This window comes from Mobula hypostoma, chromosome 25 (assembly GCF_963921235.1).
Source record: "Mobula hypostoma chromosome 25, sMobHyp1.1, whole genome shotgun sequence".
Taxonomy (NCBI): domain Eukaryota; kingdom Metazoa; phylum Chordata; class Chondrichthyes; order Myliobatiformes; family Myliobatidae; genus Mobula; species Mobula hypostoma.
Genome location: NC_086121.1, coordinates 39,544,464 through 39,563,981, shown reverse-complemented (window position 1 = coordinate 39,563,981; position 19,518 = coordinate 39,544,464). Strand labels below are relative to the sequence as shown.

Here is a 19,518-nt window from a genome sequence, read left to right as displayed (position 1 = left end):
CTAAAATTTAAGTAATCTTGTAAATACACATAAAATATTTAACTCAATCAATTAATTTATTATTAATACATTCCTTATTCCCTCGTGGCTGTTTTCCATGCCAATTCCAAATTGGTGTTTGAGAGGATTCACCAGCTAGGGAATTGCTCTGCATCCTCCCTACAACTTTGTACTTCCTTGCTAGATGCCATGAAGAGTCCAACATTGGAGCCTCATTCATCATTAAGGGCATTCACCATTTCGGATATGCTCTTTTCTCAGTACTACCATGGGAAGAAGGTACGGGATCATGAAGACTCTCACTCAATGCTTTAGGGATAGCTTCTTCCACTTTGCCATCTGACTTCTGAGCAGTTCATGAACCCATGAACACTGCCTCTCTATCTTGCTTTTGAACAATTCATTTATTTTTATTGTAACTATAGTAATTTGTTTTGTCTTACACTGTACTGCTGCCACAAAACAACAAATTTAAATGACGCATGCCAGCGATAATAAGTCTGATTGTGATTCTGAGTGCAATTCTTCAACCACTGGAGAACAACTGTGAGGCTTCCACACCAAAAAGCAGCTGCTGAACATTTCTGGCAGCTCTGCTGTATACTTCACCCCTTTCACATATTCCTTTATTTTCTCACTCCAGTGCTCCTCATTAGCCTGTTAGACAGATGGCTTCATCAATCGCTTACCACCACAGCCTCACACCATTAGAGTTATAATTTTTTTCTTCTCATCCCTTCCCTATTCACTCTGCAACTTACATCCACTTTCTCGTTTTCGCTGTATTTTGACGAGGCGTTAACTGTTTCTCTTTTGCTTGACCTGCTGAGTGTTTGCACCATTTTCTGTTTTAATTTCACATTTTTAGCACCTACATTTCTTTTAATTTTGATTGTGTAAGAACAATTGATATTATTAACTTGTAGTATTGCTACAGGAAAGTGGTACTTCCCCCTGTGCAGCAGTGTTAGAATTTCCCCTCAAAATCCTGGTCATAATACATTAGTACAAAGAATAAGAAAGGAAAATGAAGGAGAAATACTTCTTTAACTGTTCCTTAGGGTAGGAAAGACTAAGTGGTAACTTGAAAGATATTTTCATGTTTAGACAGAGCAAATTGTCCAGTATATAAAGGCTTGATATGGTCACAAGAAAGTAAAATGAGGGAATGCTTTTCTTCTTAATAATTATTCAGTGTATGGAAAAAATATTTGACCCTGAGGTTGATACAGATTCACTGGTGGCTTTCAAAATGGACCTTTAAGGATTGTGGTGAAATGGGAAAAAGAGGGAAGTGGATTAAAGCAGATAGTACTTTGTAAGTTTCATTGTAGATTTCATGGGCCAAATGACCATCCCTGTACTATAATATTCTGTGCTTAATAGGATCTAAACTTCTGGTTACGCAAGAGACTAAATAACAGCTACACTCAGTCACATTGGTTAAAAATGTTGGTGTCTGACCTCTAATGAAGGGCACAAATAGTCCACTGTTCATTGTCTATACTCACTGGTAGTGAAATGTCACTTTACAAAATGGGCCCCGCAATAAACTGACAATTCAAGAGGGAAGGAAAGAAGATGGGTCAAGCAGGAAAAGCCGAGGAGGCTGTAGGGAAGGAAAAAGTACCAATTTTCTATCATTTGTTTATGTTTTAAAAAGTAAACTCTTTCATCATATGTAACTTTGAAAATGCCATTCATTGTCAGAAATTCTCTGCAGGTATACAGCATTTTTGGGTGAGTGTTGCTTTGGACTTCCAATGTTTTCCTGTAGTACGTGCCCGGTGAATTCTACTGTCATTGCAAGCTGAAACTCCTTAGAGTCTTTACTTTCTTTCAGATACATGGAGCTTGAAGGAAAGTCATGAGGTTCCTAACATCTGCAGTTCATGATTACCCCTGAGAAAAAGACACAGACCATTCTCCATTAGCTACCCGCGTCCCTGTTATAGTGCAGACATGGATTCTGTCAGCTTTGCTGGTAATTTGATTAAGAGTTTTCTCAGTGGAAGTGGTGAATATAAATGAATAATTTGGCCATCCACTTAAATTCAGAGGTTGCTCCAGAAAGCTAGTTGACCATCAAATTTCTGGTATTAAGTTTTCTTCACTTTGTCTAATCTATCTCTTCTGCTCACTCCTCATGTGATAGTTAGCAACTTTGAAATCACAACTGGAGTTTGCTTCCACAAATGGCGTGTGCCACAGAATTATACACTCAAGCAAGTTATTGGGTAGAAGCGGTTTCTTACATTTTTAAATTCTCTTTCTAGTTGTGCCAATTTTCTTGCTGGACACTAGAACTCATTTGTCATCCAACTGTGAACCTTAATAACGTAGAATTACTGTGTTCTTCATTACTTATCTTAGTTACAGATATGAAAACCAAGTCCTGCTTCATAAACACATAGCCCTTAGCATCATTATCTCTATAATGAAACTGCATTTCACTTTATATTTTTCTAAAAATGGACCTCACTCTAATTTGAGACACAGAATTTTCCTTGTTTTATGTCTAGGTTAAAAAAGAGCAATGAAAATCCTGTGTCCCAAAAAGCAAAAGATGACTTGGACTCGCAATGTGTTTTACACCCAAAGTAAGCTTTTGAAGTCAGTGACAATGACATGATAATCTTTGTAATGTCAATGGAGTATGAACATTGGCCAGAACACCAGAGATATATCACGTTTCTTTATATAGCAATGTACCGCCCCCCCCCCCCCCCCCCCGGTAAGCCTCAGGGTCGCTCAACTCGCTGTCGTCTAGGGGAAACAGCCCTCGGCCCTGCCAAACTGGGTAATGAAGTTTGTGTGGATGCTGTGTGATGTCCCCCACCCCGCCCAAACAACAGACAATGCACCATATACGATTAAATGAATTACAGTTTATAGTTATTACTGGAACTAGATAATTACTAGAGATAAAATATTAAAGGAAAATAAAAGGCGCCAAGCTTATCAAAGTTCAATCTCTTTGTGCACAAACAGTTGGAAGGAGCAATATCTGTCTTTCCCTTGTTAGTGAGAGAGAGTGAGAGTGTGAGAGAGAGAGAGAGAGAGAGAGAGAGAGAGAGAGGAGAGAGGGGAGAGAGGGGAGAGAGGGAGGGGAAGGGGAGGGAGAGGGGAGGGGGAGGGGGAAGGGGAGGGAGAGGGGGAGGGGGAGGGGGAAGGGGAGGGGGAGGGGGAAGGGGAGGGGGAGGGGGAGGGGGAAGGGGAGAGGGAGAGGGAGGGGGGGAGAGAGAGAGAGAGAGAGAGAGAGAGGGGGAGAGAGAGAGAGAGAGAGATCCTGTGGAATGTCAAAATGTTGGAGTGAACATTCAGTTTTCGATGGACTGTAGACCATGGTTTCTCTTTGGGGGTTTTGCTTCCATGGTGGGTGGTGGAAATGTTGATGCTTTATGCTGGAATAATTTGCGGAAGGGAATGGGGGAGGGTTGATGCTGCTTGTACATGGAAGGGGCAGGGGACTTTGGGGGTTCTTGCATTCTTTTCCTGACATTCATTTTTTGGGGTGGTTTTCTTCTGTTTCAGGATGTCTGGAGAGAGTAAGAATTTCAGGTTGTATATTGTATACATTCTCAGCTATTAAGTAAAACTACTGAACTATATTGAACTAGTATCTTTGAGAAGTTAACTCACCACATGCAGACAATGCACCCAAGTGAGCAATAAAGGCTTTCATACAAAAGTTGAAGTCTGAGGAAGTTTAGTTCACGTGTTAGGTTGTACTGGAATTAGAGCTTGTTAACCTGGGTGCTACAGTAGCCATTACTAACATTCTGGAGTTCAGATTTCCATTCTGGCGCTGCTTTGTGAGGAGTCATGGAATGTGTGAGTTTTCTCCAGATCTTCCAGTTTCCTCACACACTCTAAATACATAGCCGGTAGGTTAACTGGTCATTGTTAATTGAGCTTTTCGGGAGTTGCTGGGGTGCCAAAGCTTGAAAGGCCGGAAGGCCCTACTCTGCACTGCATCGCTAAATAAACGTATTCAATGAATTATTCAACAATCCTGAATTAATCTTTCCTTGTAATTTCAAAATGTTACTGTAAGGTAAAACTAGGCTAGCTATATCCACAGGCACAGGGAATGAGCTAACAAATTTCTCTACCTCGTCAATATTTTCAAAGCTAATCCTTTACAGCTAGAAAATCAATTAGTAAGTCCAGTATAAATTTGCACGTCACATGGCAACAATAAAGAGGTCACAATAATCTCTCAAGGAAGATCACAGACAAAAAAATTATTTCAGTATTCTTCAAACGCATGACGAATAAACTACAAAGAATACAGACAAAGCACTGGCTTCATTTACAGAGGGACAGAAATAAAAATGAGAGAAATTGCGTAGCCTGTATTTAAAATGTGAAGAAGGATCATTTGCTTGGCTAATGGGAGATCCGTGTTGTAAGTGCTGTTTGGGTGAGTACTGGTATTCAAGGAACATTAATAGTCAGAAATTGTTGACCCAGGGTGAACATAACACACATGGATATTTGTATTGATGCAGTCCCGTTTATACATTGAAGCTGCAAGTATTTTGAATTAATTAGGATCTGTAGGTCATGTAGCTAACCTAAGTTAGTTGAGCAAGGTAAGAGTCAATAAAATGAATTTAGCAGAAGCTTAGTCTGACTGCAAATTAAGAACCATGAGTAGTAATGGAAAGCTGTGGATGGTATGTGCTGCAACAGGTAGCAGAGGTGTCACCCAGCAACCGGGGCCAGGGTTTGATCCTGATCTCTGTGTGGAGTCTGCACACTCTCTGTGACCACCTGGATTTCCCCAGTTGCTCCAGTTTCCCCCCACATCACCAGGACGTTCGACTGATTTGCTCACTGGCCACTGTAAATTATACCTTGTGGTAGGAGAGATGGAAGGGAGAAGAGGTTAGATGGAAATGAGTGGCAGAAGGCGATTGTAGCAAGGTGCTCTGAGAGCTCCATAGATCTGAAGGAATGAACGGCTTCCTTTTATGTCACAATGAAATATGAGTAATTAAATTTGAGAAATATGATACTAAGGCACAATAAGCTTGGCTAAAAGATTTACTCAGATGATGCAAGTAAGGAATGAAACTGGAAAATCCAGGCTCAGAGCAGGGAATATAGAGGAGGCTTGTCACAAGTACAGCAGCAGAGAAGATTTAGCAGTTTAATAATAAACTGTAAAATAACAAGCCACAAGGGGCCACAAAACTAGAGAGAACAGATACTTAACACAACATGGTAACTGAAGGCTAGGAACAACCGCCTGAGGCTGGCTTGTTTGATGGATGAATAAGGACTGTGGATGACTGCAAGTGATGAGGTGGTAAATGAGTGGCAGGTGACTCTGGTTAGCTGGGTGGTGACTGGGAAGGTCCTGCCTGTGCAGGCCTAATAGGAACCTCCCCGCCGACTCCTATGAGCGGCATCCGATTAGCCTGTTTATTCCAGGATAGGTCCGCAATGAGCGATGGATCCAAGATGAAACTGGTAGGCACCCAAGACCTCTCCTCCGGGCCATATTCTTCCTATTTGACCAGATACTGCATGCCCATCCACAATGATGTGAATTTACTAGCCAGTGAACTCAGTACACCGGACCACCTTCCACCATGCTAGGTTCCGGTGGGTTAAGTGGTCCATGGACAAAGAAGGGCTTACGGCAGGACACCTGGAAGGTAGGTGTGATCCTGAGTAATAGCGATAGCAGGAGATAGGAAGTGACTGGGTAGATTTGATGGGAGATTTAAAGAGAGTAATGAACTAGGGCCCAAATGTGTGGGATCAGTGTGCAGGGGTAGATCTAAGGTGGACAGCCAGAAAGGGTCTGCAGGCTGGAGTAGTTTGGCTGGGCGCCACCAGTTGTTGGCCTTGCGGCAAAAGGAGCGGTTGGCAGCTAGGAAAGCTCTCCGTGTCTTCTTCCAGGCATTCCAGCATCAGCAAACCAGTGCTCTGCTGGACGGGACCTCCACAGTTGGCTGCTCTGCAGGAAACAATGGGAACAGAAGCAGGAGATGAACTGTGGGCCCCGGTCCGATACAGTATCCTGAGGGAGACCGTGGAGATGAACTACTTGTTGCCGAAACAGGTCTACCATCTCAGCGGCTGACAGAAGTTTGGGGAGGGATATGAAGTGGGCCGTCTTGGAGAACTGGTTCACCACTGTCATGATCACCATGGCCTCATCGGAAGGTGACAAACCCGTTATGAAATCCATGGCGAGAGGATGGCAGATATATCCAACTCTACCACAAAAAGTCCAGAGGGGTTCGGATGACGGAGAGTGGGAGCAGTGGTACAGCATCCCCTGAGCTTCTCGAAAGCACGATCTGCGGCAACAGACCAGGTTATCCGTGAGGTAGGTGATTTGGTGAAGGAGGTGAGAGGAGCAGCAATTTGTCTGTAGTTCCTGATGAAATGGCCGTGGAAGCTGAAAAAGCCAAAGGAGCCCTGTAGCTGTTTGGGGGTGCGCAGTCGGGGCCACTCAACAATGGTGCATACATTTTCTGGGTCCATGGTTACTCCTTGGAGTGAAAGAACGTAACCCAAGAAGGCAATGACTGGGGTGTGGAAATGGCACTTCTATAACTTGCAATACATTTGGTTTTTGAAACGATACTAAAGGACTGGACACGACAGATGTGGTCTTGGGAGTCCTTGGAGAACACGAGGGTCGTTGAAGAAGACAAACACATACTTGTGTAACAAGTCCCAAAGGATCTCATGAATGAAGTCTTGGAAAATGGCTGGACTGTTGGAAAGTCTGAAAGGCATCACAAAGTATTTGTAATGACCAGAGGGTGCTATGAACACTGTCTTCCACTCACCCCCTTGCAAATGCAAATCAGGTTGTGTACGCTCATCGATCCGGGTCGGAGAAGATCTGGGTCCAATGGAGTATTTTGAATGTGCTATAAAGGGGAGAGGATAGTGGTTCTGAATAATAATAATTTTCCTGAGTCCACGGTAGTCAATACAGGGACAGAGACCTCCATGTTTCTTTTTAACAAAGACTGGGGACTGGGATGGTAGAATTATGTCAAACTGTGGTAGTTTAGAGATGTAGCCATTCGTGGCTGGGGTTTCAGGAGGGAAGAGGGAGATCAGACGATCTCAAGGAGGTGTGTGGTGCTCAGGAGGAGGTTGATCATGCAGTTGTGTGGTCTGTGAGGCAACAGGATGCTGGTTCCTTTTTACTGAAGATGATGGTTAAGTTGTGATATACCTGCAGGAGTTTGGTGCATTCAGAGTTTCCTTCATCCTCACAGATTTACAGGGTGAGGTCAACTGAGGTCATGGGCAAGTGGGTCCCCAACTCAGCAATGAACTGGACGACCAAATGAAAAGAAGGTCATGAGTGGAGAGCCAAAGGTAAACCAAGATGAGAGAAGTTTTGTGTGGATCGATCGGAAGGATTTGGATGGACTTGCAGTACTCTCTGATGTTCACGTGCACAGCTGTGTGCACACTCTGACCATCCCAGACCACGAGGGACGTCCTCCAATGACTATGATGCAGAAGGGTGAAAGATAGGCTCAGTAGGGAGTCCAAACTGCCCACACAGAGGTTGGTCCACAAAGTTCCCTGCTCCGCCGGATCCACTAGAGCCTCCTGTGCATGTAGAACTGTTGAGTTGTGGAGGAGGACAGGGAAAGCGAGTTGGGCTATGGTGCTAGAATGAGAGGCCAGAAAGAGTTTGCCAGATGGAATGTCCCTCATGTCTTCCTGGTGCTGCCGTTTTTCCAGACACCATCGGCATTTGGTGTGTGGGTGATCGGCTGCTCTGCATTAAGCACACAGGTTGTTTCTCCACCAATGCTCGTGCTGTTGGAGGGTTAAGGGAGCTCTCCCTAACTGCATGGGTTCTGGAGGTGCTGCTGATGAGGCTCCTGCAGCCTGAAATAGTTCTGGGAATGGAACTGGGCTTCTGGTTGATGATCTGGAGGGTCGTTCCATAAGGCAATCGTCAACATCGAGGGCCAGAGTGATGAAGTTTTCGAGGTCACGTAGCATCTCCTGGTTAGGCAGCTGGTCTTTCAAGCACTCCAAGAGGCCATGTTGGCAATGGCCAGCAACGTTTCTGCATTCCAGCTGCATTGTGCTGTAAGGATCCCAAAATCCTTGCTGCAATCTGACACCAAGCATGAGTCGTGATGCAGGTGAAGTATCTGATCCTCTGCCTTCATTTCTCTTCCCAGATGGTTGAGAACCCGGTGCATCTTAACGGTGAATTCCTCATATTTATTGCAGATGGAGGTTTTATTGTCCCAGTTAGTGGCTGCCCAAGTCAGAGCTCGCCCAGACAAGAAAGAGATGACAAAGGCTCTTGGCTGTGTCCGTAGAATACAAAGGTGGCTGCAGCTTGAAGTGCAAGATGCACTGGAAGAGGAAGTTGTAGAATTGGTTTGGGGATCTGTTGATGCTTACGGCTACCAAAATTTGGGCTCTGAGGGAGGAGGTAGACTGGCAGGGGTTGCTGCACTGGGGCAGAGAGTTGGTTGAGAGTGGCAAGCTGATGGTCAGTGGTTTTCCACCGCTTCAGGATTGTATATTCTTGTCAGTGGACAACTTCCTTTGGGCAAGCAAACTCTACTGGGTCAATTGCTGGTTCACCCATCCTGTCAGGAGATGTAGAAGAGGCTCGACCCAAATGCAGACCAACAGAGATGACTTAGTAGTGAGCCATCACTTTAATAATAAACTGCAAAATGACAAGCAATGAGGGGACAGAAAATAAGAGAGAACAGATGCTCAACACAGTAAGGTAACTGAAGGCTCAGAGCAACTGGCTGATTTGATGAGTGAAGGAGGACTTTAAATGAGAGCTGGGTTTAAATAAACTGCAGGTGATGAATTGGAAATGAGTACCAGGTGACTGGTATTCACTGGGTGGAGACAGGGAGGTGCCTGCCTGTTTAAGCCTGACACTGAGAGGGTGTTCTGACAGAAAGCTTTCGTTTATTGAAATACTTGAAAGGGTAAACATGGCTGGCACAAAAACTAAGGTTCATAAAGAGATTACTTACTTACATATAACAGAAAGAAGCCATTCATTCAACAGTTTATTAGGGAGTGATTCCACAAGTCCCATCTCCCTACACTTATTTTTTTCTAACCCTGCAATTTACTCCTTCTTTCACATACTTATCACCTCTCCTTTGATTTTTCTCTGCTGCTTTAATATCAAGGACTAATTTATAACAGACAATTAACCAACGAGCACAAGTCCGGGACAAAGGAGGAACCTAAAACATTGGGAGAAATCCATGGCATGACAGGGAGAGTATGAAAAGTTTACACCTTGGGTCAGGATCAATACTGTAAAGGTCTACACCTTGGGTCAGGATCAATACTGGAAGGGTCTACACCTTGGGTCAGGATCAATACTGGAAGGGTCTACACCTTGGGTCAGGATCAATACTGGAAGGGTCTACACCTTGGGTCAGGATCAATACTGTAAAGGTCTACACCTTGGGTCAGGATCAATACTGGAAGGGTCTACACCTTGGGTCAGGATCAATACCGTAAAATCTACACCTTGGGTCAGGATCAATACTGTAAAGGTCTACACCTTGGGTCAGGATCAATACTGTAAGGGTCTACACCTTAGGTCAGGATCAATACTGTAAAGGTCTACACCTTGGGTCAGGATCTATACTGTAAGGGTCTACACCTTGGGTCAGGATCAATACTGGAAGGGTCTACACCTTGGGTCAGGATCAATACTGTAAGGGTCTACACCTTGGGTCAGGGTCAATACTGTAAAGGTCTACACCTTGGGTCAGGATCTATACTGTAAGGGTCTACACCTTGGGTCAGGATCAATACTGGAAGGGTCTACACTTTGGGTCAGGATCAATACTGTAAAGGTCTACACCTTGGGTCAGGATCTATACTGTAAGGGTCTACACCTTGGGTCAGGATCAATACTGGAAGGGTCTACACCTTGGGTCAGGATCAATACTGTAAGGGTCTACACCTTGGGTCAGGGTCAATACTGTAAAGGTCTACACCTTGGGTCAGGATCAATACTGTAAAGGTCACACCTTGGGTCAGGATCAATACTGTAAGGATCTACACCTTGGGTCAGGATCAATATCGTAAAATCTACACCTTGGGTCAGGATCAATACTGGAAGGGTCTACACCTTGGGTCAGGATCAATACTGTAAGGGTCTACACCTTGGGTCAGGATCAATACAGTAAAGGTCTACACCTTGGGTCAGGATCAATACTGGAAGGGTCTACACCTTGGGTCAGGATCAATACCGTAAAATCTACACCTTGGGTCAGGATCAATACCGTAAGGGTCTACACCTTGGGTCAGGATCAATACTGTAAAGGTCACACCTTGGGTCAGGATCAATACTGTAAAGGTCTACACCTTGGGTCAGGATCTATACTGTAAGGGTCTACACCTTGGGTCAGGATCAATACTGAAAGGGTCTACACCTTGGGTCAGGATCAATACTGTAAAGGTCTACACCTTGGGTCAGGATCAATACAGTAAAATCTACACCTTGGGTCAGGATCAATACTGTAAAGGTCACACCTTGGGTCAGGATCAATACTGTAAAGGTCACACCTTGGGTCAGGATCAATACTGGAAGGGTCTACACCTTGGGTCAGGGTCAATACTGTAAAGGTCTACACCTTGGGTCAGGATCAATACTGTAAAGGACACACCTTGGGTCAGGATCAATACTGTAAGGGTCTACACCTTGGGTCAGGGTCAATACTGTAAGGGTCTACACCTTGGGTCAGGGTCAATACAGTAAAGCTTGACACCTTGGGTCAGGGTCAATACCGTAAAGCTTGACACCTTTGGTCAGGATCAATACTGTAAGGGTCTACACCTTGGGTCAGGGTCAATACCGTAAAGCTTGACACCTTTGGTCAGGATCAATACTGTAAGGGTCTACACCTTGGGTCAGGGTCAATACTGTAAAGCTTGACACCTTTGGTCAGGATCAATACTGTAAAGGTCACATCTTGGGTCAGGATCAATACTGTAAGGGTCTACACCTTGGGTCAAGATCAATACTGTAAGGGTCTACACCCTGGGTCAGGATCAATACTGTAAGGGTCTACACCTTTGGCCAGTAAGGTATCAGCAGTAGTTACCATACTTCATCATCCATTCATTAACAAAACAAATTGATGAAGGTAGAGCAGTGAATGTGCTGCTTTTGTTTTTTAGTAAAACATTTGGCAAGGATCTCCTTGGAAGGCTGATCAAGAAAGTCGGAAGGCATGGGGTCCAGGGGAACCAGGCAGCATGGATTTTGAACAGGATTTCCCACAGGGTGGTAGTAGATGGAGTGTATTCTGCCTGGCAGTTTATTATCAGTGGTGTTGTGCGGTGGTCTTTTCTGGAATCCATGCTGTTTGTGATTTTTTAATAAATGACTTGGATGAGAAAGTGGAAGCATGGGTTAGTAAGTTTGCAGATGACAGAAAGGTTGCTGGTGTTGTGGATAGTGAGGAAGGTTGTTATAGGTTTCAATAGGGCATAGACAGGATCAGAACTGTGCTGAGAAGTGGCAGATAGAGTTCAATAGGGAAAAGTGTGAAGTGATGCACTTTGGAATATTGAACTTGAAGGCAGAGTACAAGGTTAATGACAGAATTCTTAATGGCGTGGAGGAACAGAGGGATCTCAGGGTCCAAGTTCATAGATTCCTCAAAGTTGCCGCACAAACTAATAGGGTGGTTAAGAAGGCATATGGTATATTAACCTCCATTAGTAGGGAGACTGAGGAGCAAGAGCAGCGAGATTGTGTTGGAGCTCTACAAAACCATGGTTAGACCACACTTGGAATATTGTGTTCAGTTCTGGTTGCCTCATTACAGGAAGGACGTGAAAACTTTAAAGAAGATGCAAAGAGATTTACCAGGATGCCATATGGATTAGATGACATGTCTTATGTGGAAAGGTTGAGCAAGCTAGGACTTTTCTCATTGAAGTGAAGGACGATGAACGGTGACTTGAGAGAGTTGTATAAGATTACAAGAAGCATAAACAGAAAGCCAGCACCTTTTTCCTAGGGCGGCAGTGGCTAATACTAGAGGACATGAACTTAAGGTGAGTGTATGTAAGTTTAGTGGAGATGACGGAGGTAATTTTTTTACAGGGAGTGGTAGTGCCTGGAATCCATTGCTGGGGTGATGTTTGAGGCTGTAATATATTAGGGATATTTAAAAGTGTTAGATAGGCAGATGGATGAATGAAAAATAGCAGGTTATGGGTTACGTAGGCGGGAGGGTTTAGCTTGATTTTGTATAGGTTGATGCAATATTGTGGGCCAAATGGCTGCCTACTGTGTTATACAGTTCTATGTTCTATTTCACGAGAAACTCTGTCTCTCAGAAAGTGGTTAGAAAATGCTAAGGAAGTACAAGCACATGGATAACTAAAGTGCTTAAATCTGGTGCATTTAAGGGAAAACTAGATAAATATGTGTTGGATAGAAGTAGATGGATATGTTGGAGAAGTTATATGGAACAAGGAGGAGAGAATTACTGTGGAAGCAGCTTCTGGGCAGTATATTATAGAATCTGTCATTATTCTCTATGTGCTATTTATATTTTCTAATGGGTTTCACAGTTCTCATATTTTAAGGGCACAGCATCTCTGATGCGTGTGGTTTGCTCGCCACGTGTGATGAGAAGACTGAGTGTGTTCTGTGTTTTGGTTGCTTCGGAAAGAATGGATTTAAATGGCCTATTCTTGTGTAAACATCAGTTGTTAAGGTAGAGATGCGATATAAACAACCACTGCCTTTCATGACTGAAACACAATCTGTGGGGGCGAGAGTTCGGTTAAGTGGAGATATCTTACAATATAGCCGCATCACTGAAGTGTTCCCACAACCTATGGACTCGCTTTCACGGATTCTTCAACTCACGTTCTCAATACATTTTGCTTACTTATTTATTATTATTATTATTTTTTCTCTCAGCTCAGGTTGGTAAAACCTAAGGTATAGGCCCAGCCAAGCACACTCATTTTTCAATTGTCAGGAACTTTCAGACTATTCTAGTGGTGTTTTAGTATTATGGATTTCTGAAGAATTACATAGATACTGCTGCCTAGCCCTAATTGTTTAATGCTATTGTGTACTGACTTTGGGATGATACCAGTTGTAGATATTACTGTAGGGACAATGTACACTCTGTTCCATAGTCTTTCAATTTCCTCTTTTAATTCAGCATATTTCTGGTATTTTTCACTTTTTCGATTTCTGTGTGTTATGTGTTGTTGGAATGTATTATTATTATTCTTTCTTTCAGTTTTTGCACAGTTTATTGTCTTCAGTATGCCCAGTTGGTGCGGTCTTTCATAGATTCAATTATGTTTACTGGATTTATCAAGTACGTCTGCAAGGAAATGAATCTCAGGGTTGTATTTGGTGAAATATAAGTACTTTGAGAACAAATTTACTTTGAATTTAAAATCATGTGCTGGTTTCTTAAGCAAGGTATTTGAAATTATATACAATAGATGACCTTGTGTATTTGTGTGCATTTCTTTGCAGGATCTATGATTCCATCCAAGATTTCAACAACAATTGAATTATATAACATGTTCATATAACTGAATATAATTCGAGTGTAAATTAGAACAGGGAACAAAGTGATAGGTACAGATGTTTAAGGAGGGTGTTCCAGTGTTTGAGACAGGGAGAGCTCAAAACACAAATGTCAAGGACACAGCAAAATAGGAGCAGAAGTAGGTCATCAGGCCCTTCAAGCCTGCCCCATCATTTCATGTGATCTTGGGTGAACTATGCCAGCTTCAACTCTTCTGTGCCATTTCTCCGTACACCCCTGGTTCACAACCCACCAAGTTTTTATCCACCTCCACTTTAACTACTTCTAATTGTCATATTCCAACTCTCCACTTGCTATGAGACAACCAATTTTCAATCCTTTCTATTTTTCTTTTTAAATCTTTTTATTAATTTTCAAAATTATAAACTCAATAACAAAGTCGATACAAAGAGATTAGAACAATCTTAATCAGCATATACAAAAAGGATTTTAAGTAACATCGGTATAATAGACTTCCAAACTCATAATGAAATTAGTCATAAAAAAATAAAGAAAAAATATATATAAACAAAGAAAAGTCCCCAAAAGAAAAAGAAAAAACAAAAAGAAACAGAACAAAACAGGGCTAGACCAATATCTTGAATCAGACATGTTCATTAATGTCCTCAACTCCGCTCCTCTATTCATATAATTTAAGTTAAAAAAAATTTGGAAAGGTCAGATTACATCATATGAAAATGTTGCATAAAAGGTTTCCAAGTTTCTTCAAATTTAACCAAAGGATCAAAAATATCACTTCTAACTTTTTCTAAATTTAAACTTAATATAGTTTGAAAAAACCAGTGGAATGTAGTAGGAGGTTTGATTTCCTTTCAGTTCAACAAAATAGATCTTCTAGCCATTAAAGTAACAAATGCTATCATCCGACAGGCTGAAGAAGACAAAGATCTATGTTCTACCGTTAGCAATCCAAAAATTGCCATAATAGGATGGGGTTTTAAATCAAAACATAGAACTGTTGAAATAATATCAAAAATATCTTTCCAATATTTTTCCAAAAGAGGACAGGACCAAAACATATGAGTTAAAAAAGCCACATCAGAGTGACATCTATCACAAGTAGGGTTTATATGGGAATAAAAACGAGCTAATTTATTTTTAGACATATGTGCTCTATGTACTACTTTAAATTGTATTAATGTATGTTTAGCACATATAGAAGAAGTACTGACTAATTGAAAATTTTATCCCATTTCTCTATAGGTAGACAAAGTTGAAGTTCCCATTCCCATTCATTTTTAATTTTATCAGATATACCTGGCTGTAATTTCATAATTATATCGTAAATAATTGCTATTAATCCCTTCTGAAAAGGATTTGAACCTAAAATTTTATCAATAATATCAGTAGGATTTGAAGTCGGGAAAGGTAGGCAACGTAGTATTTAAAAAAATTCTTATTTGTAAGTATATAAAAAAATGGGATCTAGGCAAATCCAATTTCTTAGATAACTGTTCAAAAGGCATGAAACAGTTATCCAGAAATAAGTCACAAAAACATATTATACCTTCATTTTCCATATCAAAAAGGCTTGGTCCATTACCGAGGGTTGAAAAAAGAAATTAGATATGAAAGGACTTGATAACATAAATTCATTCAGGGCAAAAAATTTAAGAAATTGAACCCATATTCGCAATGTATGTTTAACTATAGGGTTAAACATTTGTTTATTCAATTTAGATAGTACAAAAGGAAGTGATGTTCCTGAAATGGAAGCTAAAGAAAACCCCTGTACAGAGTGGGCTTCAGGGTTTACCCAATGTGGGCTTGGAGTTATATTCCAATCTTGCCTCCAAAATATTAAATGTCGAATATTAATTGCCCAATAGTTAAATCTTAGATTAGGCAATGCCAAACCACCATCTTTCTTAGATTTCTGTAAGTATTTTTTTTTACTTAATCTGGGGTTTTTATTTTGCTATAAATAAGAGGAAATTTTAGAATCAATAGTATCAAAAAAGGATTTAGGAATAAAAATCCTTTCTAACACTTCTTCTGATATCACAGGCTTTCAATTTATTCAATGTGGCACATTGTCAAACACATTTTGGAATACACTACATCTACAGGTTCCACTCTATCATCTCCCTCTGTTACATCCTCATAAATTTTGAGTTGGTATCTCAAACATATTTACTTTTCATAAAACCATGTTGACCAGATTTAATTATATTCAGCTTTCCCAAATGATTAGTTATTTTCTCTTTGATTATTGACTCTAGCATCTTGCCAATAATAGCTGTTAAACTAACTGGCCAGTAGCCTGCCTTCTGCCTTTCTTCTTTTTGAAACAAACATTGGAATTTTTCAATTTTCTGACACTGTCCCAGGGTTTTAACAAGCTATGAGAAATTTCAACCAATAAATTGCCTACCTCTGTAGCTATTTGCATTTAAAACTCCATTGGGTCCTGATGTCCTGTTTTTAATGTTGTGAGTGTCTCCAACACTTTATTCTCTGAAATTGGGAGCCTTGCAAATTCACCTATGTTATTTGAAATCTGAAATATTTGAGAGATTAGCAGTGTCCTCCACCTAAAGACTGGTGCAAAATATATCAACATGTCAGCTCCTTCTTTGCTTTATGTTATTAATTCACCAACCTTATTTTCTAGAAATTGCATTCTCCTCAGCTGCTCTCTTTGTTATGAAATGCTTATATTTGTTTTTATACTATGTGCAAATTTTCTTTCAAAATTCATTTTCTTGTGTTGCCTGTGTTGCCTGATGCTAAAAACTTACCAGTCTTCTGGACTACTGTTAACCCATGTCACTCTGTATATTTAATTTTCTATTTCAATTTCTTTATTTTATTTGTTACCATGGATTTGATTCTTTCTCATGGAACCCCTTTTCTTGTTTGGGATAAACTCTTGCTGAGCTGTACAGACTAGCTGTTTGAGTATCTACCAGTGATTCTCGACTGAGTCTCTAAACTGAGGATACTTTTTGTGGACCAGTGGTGTTTATCCTCATACTGCATTTGGTATTCTATTGTATAATGGTCACTAATCCATTCCTCATTACAGTATCTAAGATCAAATCTAAAATAACCTGCTCCCAGTTCTGCAGTAAACTGCTCAATGAAACAATCCAAATGCATGCCATAATTTTCTTGTATGATACACTTGCCAGTTGGGTTCATCCAATTAAAAAATAGATTAAAATCTCTCATGTTACTTGTAGCCCCTTCAAACTGGCCCCTGATATTTCCCTATTTATGCTCTGACCTATCAAGAGGTCACTTTTGCAGGTCCATAGACTACTCTCACCCACGTATCCCCTCCCCTGCTATTTATAATTTCAACCCAAACAGATTCAACACAATTACCCACTGCCTTTATATTATGGCTCAGAACCATTCCGGTACCTTGCTTAACAATATCACACCACCTCCTTCTCCCATTTAGCATGTTCTCAACATATGTGATTTACCAAAAACTGGTCCCAGCACAGTTCACATGCAGCCCATCCCAATGGACCAGTCTTCTTTCCCCACTATTAAGGGTCCTATGAATTAGAACCCTTAGATCCAGTATGGAGTAGGCAACTCAGCCTATAGGGCTTTCTACTTTTGTTGCAGAGAATAGTAATCCATTCAATTATGCTGTACCCTATCACCACTATATTTCTCTTTCCTGTCCCACTTGAATGGCTCTCTGTACCATGATGCTCTGTGGAGTTTGCACATCCTCCCTGCACTCATTACCCTCATCCACACAAGGATCAAGAACATCATACTGGTTAGACAAGGGTAAGGGCTGAGGATCTTCCAGAACTACCCTCTTGATCCCTCTACCTGCATTTTCTGTAGTCACAACATCTTGTCTTCGACCATTCATCAACTCTGAGGTAGTTAATCTAAAGGGTTTGACTGCCTCCTATAATACTGTGTCCAGGTCATTCTCCCCCTTCCTGATATGTTACACTGCTCAGACTTGGACTTCAGCTCGAGCAGCCAACATGTATACTATTGGAAGTCCTTTGAGCAGCCAATTGTCCACTGTGGGGTTTACAAGTTCCTACATGTTGCAAATACAGTACATCAGCTCCTCAGTCCTTTTTTCCCCCAATTAATTAGCTGTATTTATTAGTTGAATTTGTTTATATTCAGCTTTGCCACTTAAAGGCGATAGATCTTCCTCACACTTGTGGCCTGGTATTACACTCTTGACCAATCAAAATACAGAGAAAGAAAAGGAAAATTATGAGCTGATGAAAACTGTGCAAAGGACAGAAGGTTACCTGGATAAGAAAGGCTGCAAGGGAATAGGGCAAAATTCAAGCCAGAAGAATCCTGTGGTGCTGACTATCAATTAGGAGCCACTGTTTGTATGACACTGGCAAGGACAGGGGAATAGTAGCAATGCAGACTGCAAGAAAAGGTAGCAACGGTTTAAAGTGGTAGCAGCACTAACCTGAAAATGAGGTAAGAATGTACACCAGGACTGCTATACATCCACTGCTAATAAAAGCCAGCAACATGTCATTCTTAAATGTTCGTCTTACTTCATAGTCAAACAGGTCGGTTCCACCATAAAGGACTTTCACTTTTCTGCAAAGGAATAAACAAAATAAGTAGCTAGATTTGTAGAAATATTTGGCTCCATATTTTCAGTATTGATCACTGCAAGTATATATATCCAAGTATTCCCACTATAAACCTCAGCAAAAGACAAATTAAAATATGTAACACCGTATCATCACTGACTTTGGTTGCTGGATAACTATGACACATTACAGGATATTAGATAAAAACTGAAGAAACTAGAGAAACTCAGCAGGTCAGGCAGCATCCGTGAAGGGAAATGAACAGTAATCATTTTGGGCTATGATCTTTCATCAGGACTGGACAGAGAAAGGACAGAAGCCAGGATATTAGGGTGGAGCATGAGCTGGGAACAGGTGATTCCAGGTGGTGTGTGGGGGGGGGGCGGGGGACAGCAATGACGTAAGAAGCTGCAGGTAAGAAATGGAAGAGGAAAGAGCTGAAGAGGGTGGAATCTGATGGGAGAGGACAGTAGACCAGGGAATAAAGGGAAGAAGGTGGCGAACTAGAGGGAGGAAGGTGAAGGCGATGGGTGGGTCATGAGGGCAGGAGAGGGTAAGGAGAAGCTGTAAAGGGGCCCAAAGCAACAATGGAAAACAAAGGGGAGTGGGAGCAGTGGGGAGTGGTTACCAGAAGTTAGAGAAATCAACGTGATGATGTTAGGTTGGAGGCTACCAAGACTGAATATGAAGTGTTGTTCCTGTAACCTGTGTCTAATCTCAACTTGGCAATAGTGCAGGCCATGAGTAGATATGTCAGTATGGGAATGGGAGATGGAATTAAAATGGCTGTTATGACAGACGACGTGCAGGTCTCAAAGTAGCGACTGGGTAGACTTGTAGTTTTGAAGTTCTTATTGTCCAGTAGTATCTTGTGTTTGTAAAAAAGACATTTAAAAAAAAGGCAGTAACACCTTTGGTTCGCTTCATAGAGGCCAATGCATCCATGTGCACCACGATCTTACCAGAATTTAAGGTTCCTGATCGGCAAATTTAAGAACCAGGTCTTAGATGCTGTCATCCATGTTATTTGTATAAATTATTAAAAAAATTGAGGTCCCAGTACCGAACCTTGTGGTACCTACTCGTATCATTCCAAATCATTTAATGCATGCCTCTTCCTCTTGTTACCCAGTCAGTCTTCTAGCCACGCCAATATGTTCCTTTGACTCCACAAGTTTTGATTTTTGTAATAACCTTTGATACAAAAAAAATCAAGTGGCTTCTGGATATCTATGTAAAGGACATCAACCCAGTTCTATGTTTGAGAGCAGTTAAATGTAGATTGAAACCCCTTGCACTCCATTTCAGCAATCTTCCTTTTCCCTCAGTAGATCACCATTAACTGCACCATGCTGATAGTTCCA

General features: G+C 41.4%; 1 protein-coding gene across 2 annotated transcripts in view; it reads right to left on the bottom strand.

The window, feature by feature from the left end:
* Nucleotides 1-19,518, bottom strand: part of disp3 (dispatched RND transporter family member 3) — a 439,032-nt gene that overhangs the window by 209,659 nt on the left and 209,855 nt on the right. For both annotated transcript variants that reach the window (XM_063033465.1, XM_063033466.1), the window contains exon 5: nt 18,022-18,158. In XM_063033465.1, coding sequence (XP_062889535.1) covers nt 18,022-18,158 — 137 coding nt within the window. The remainder of the gene's footprint in view (nt 1-18,021; nt 18,159-19,518) is intronic.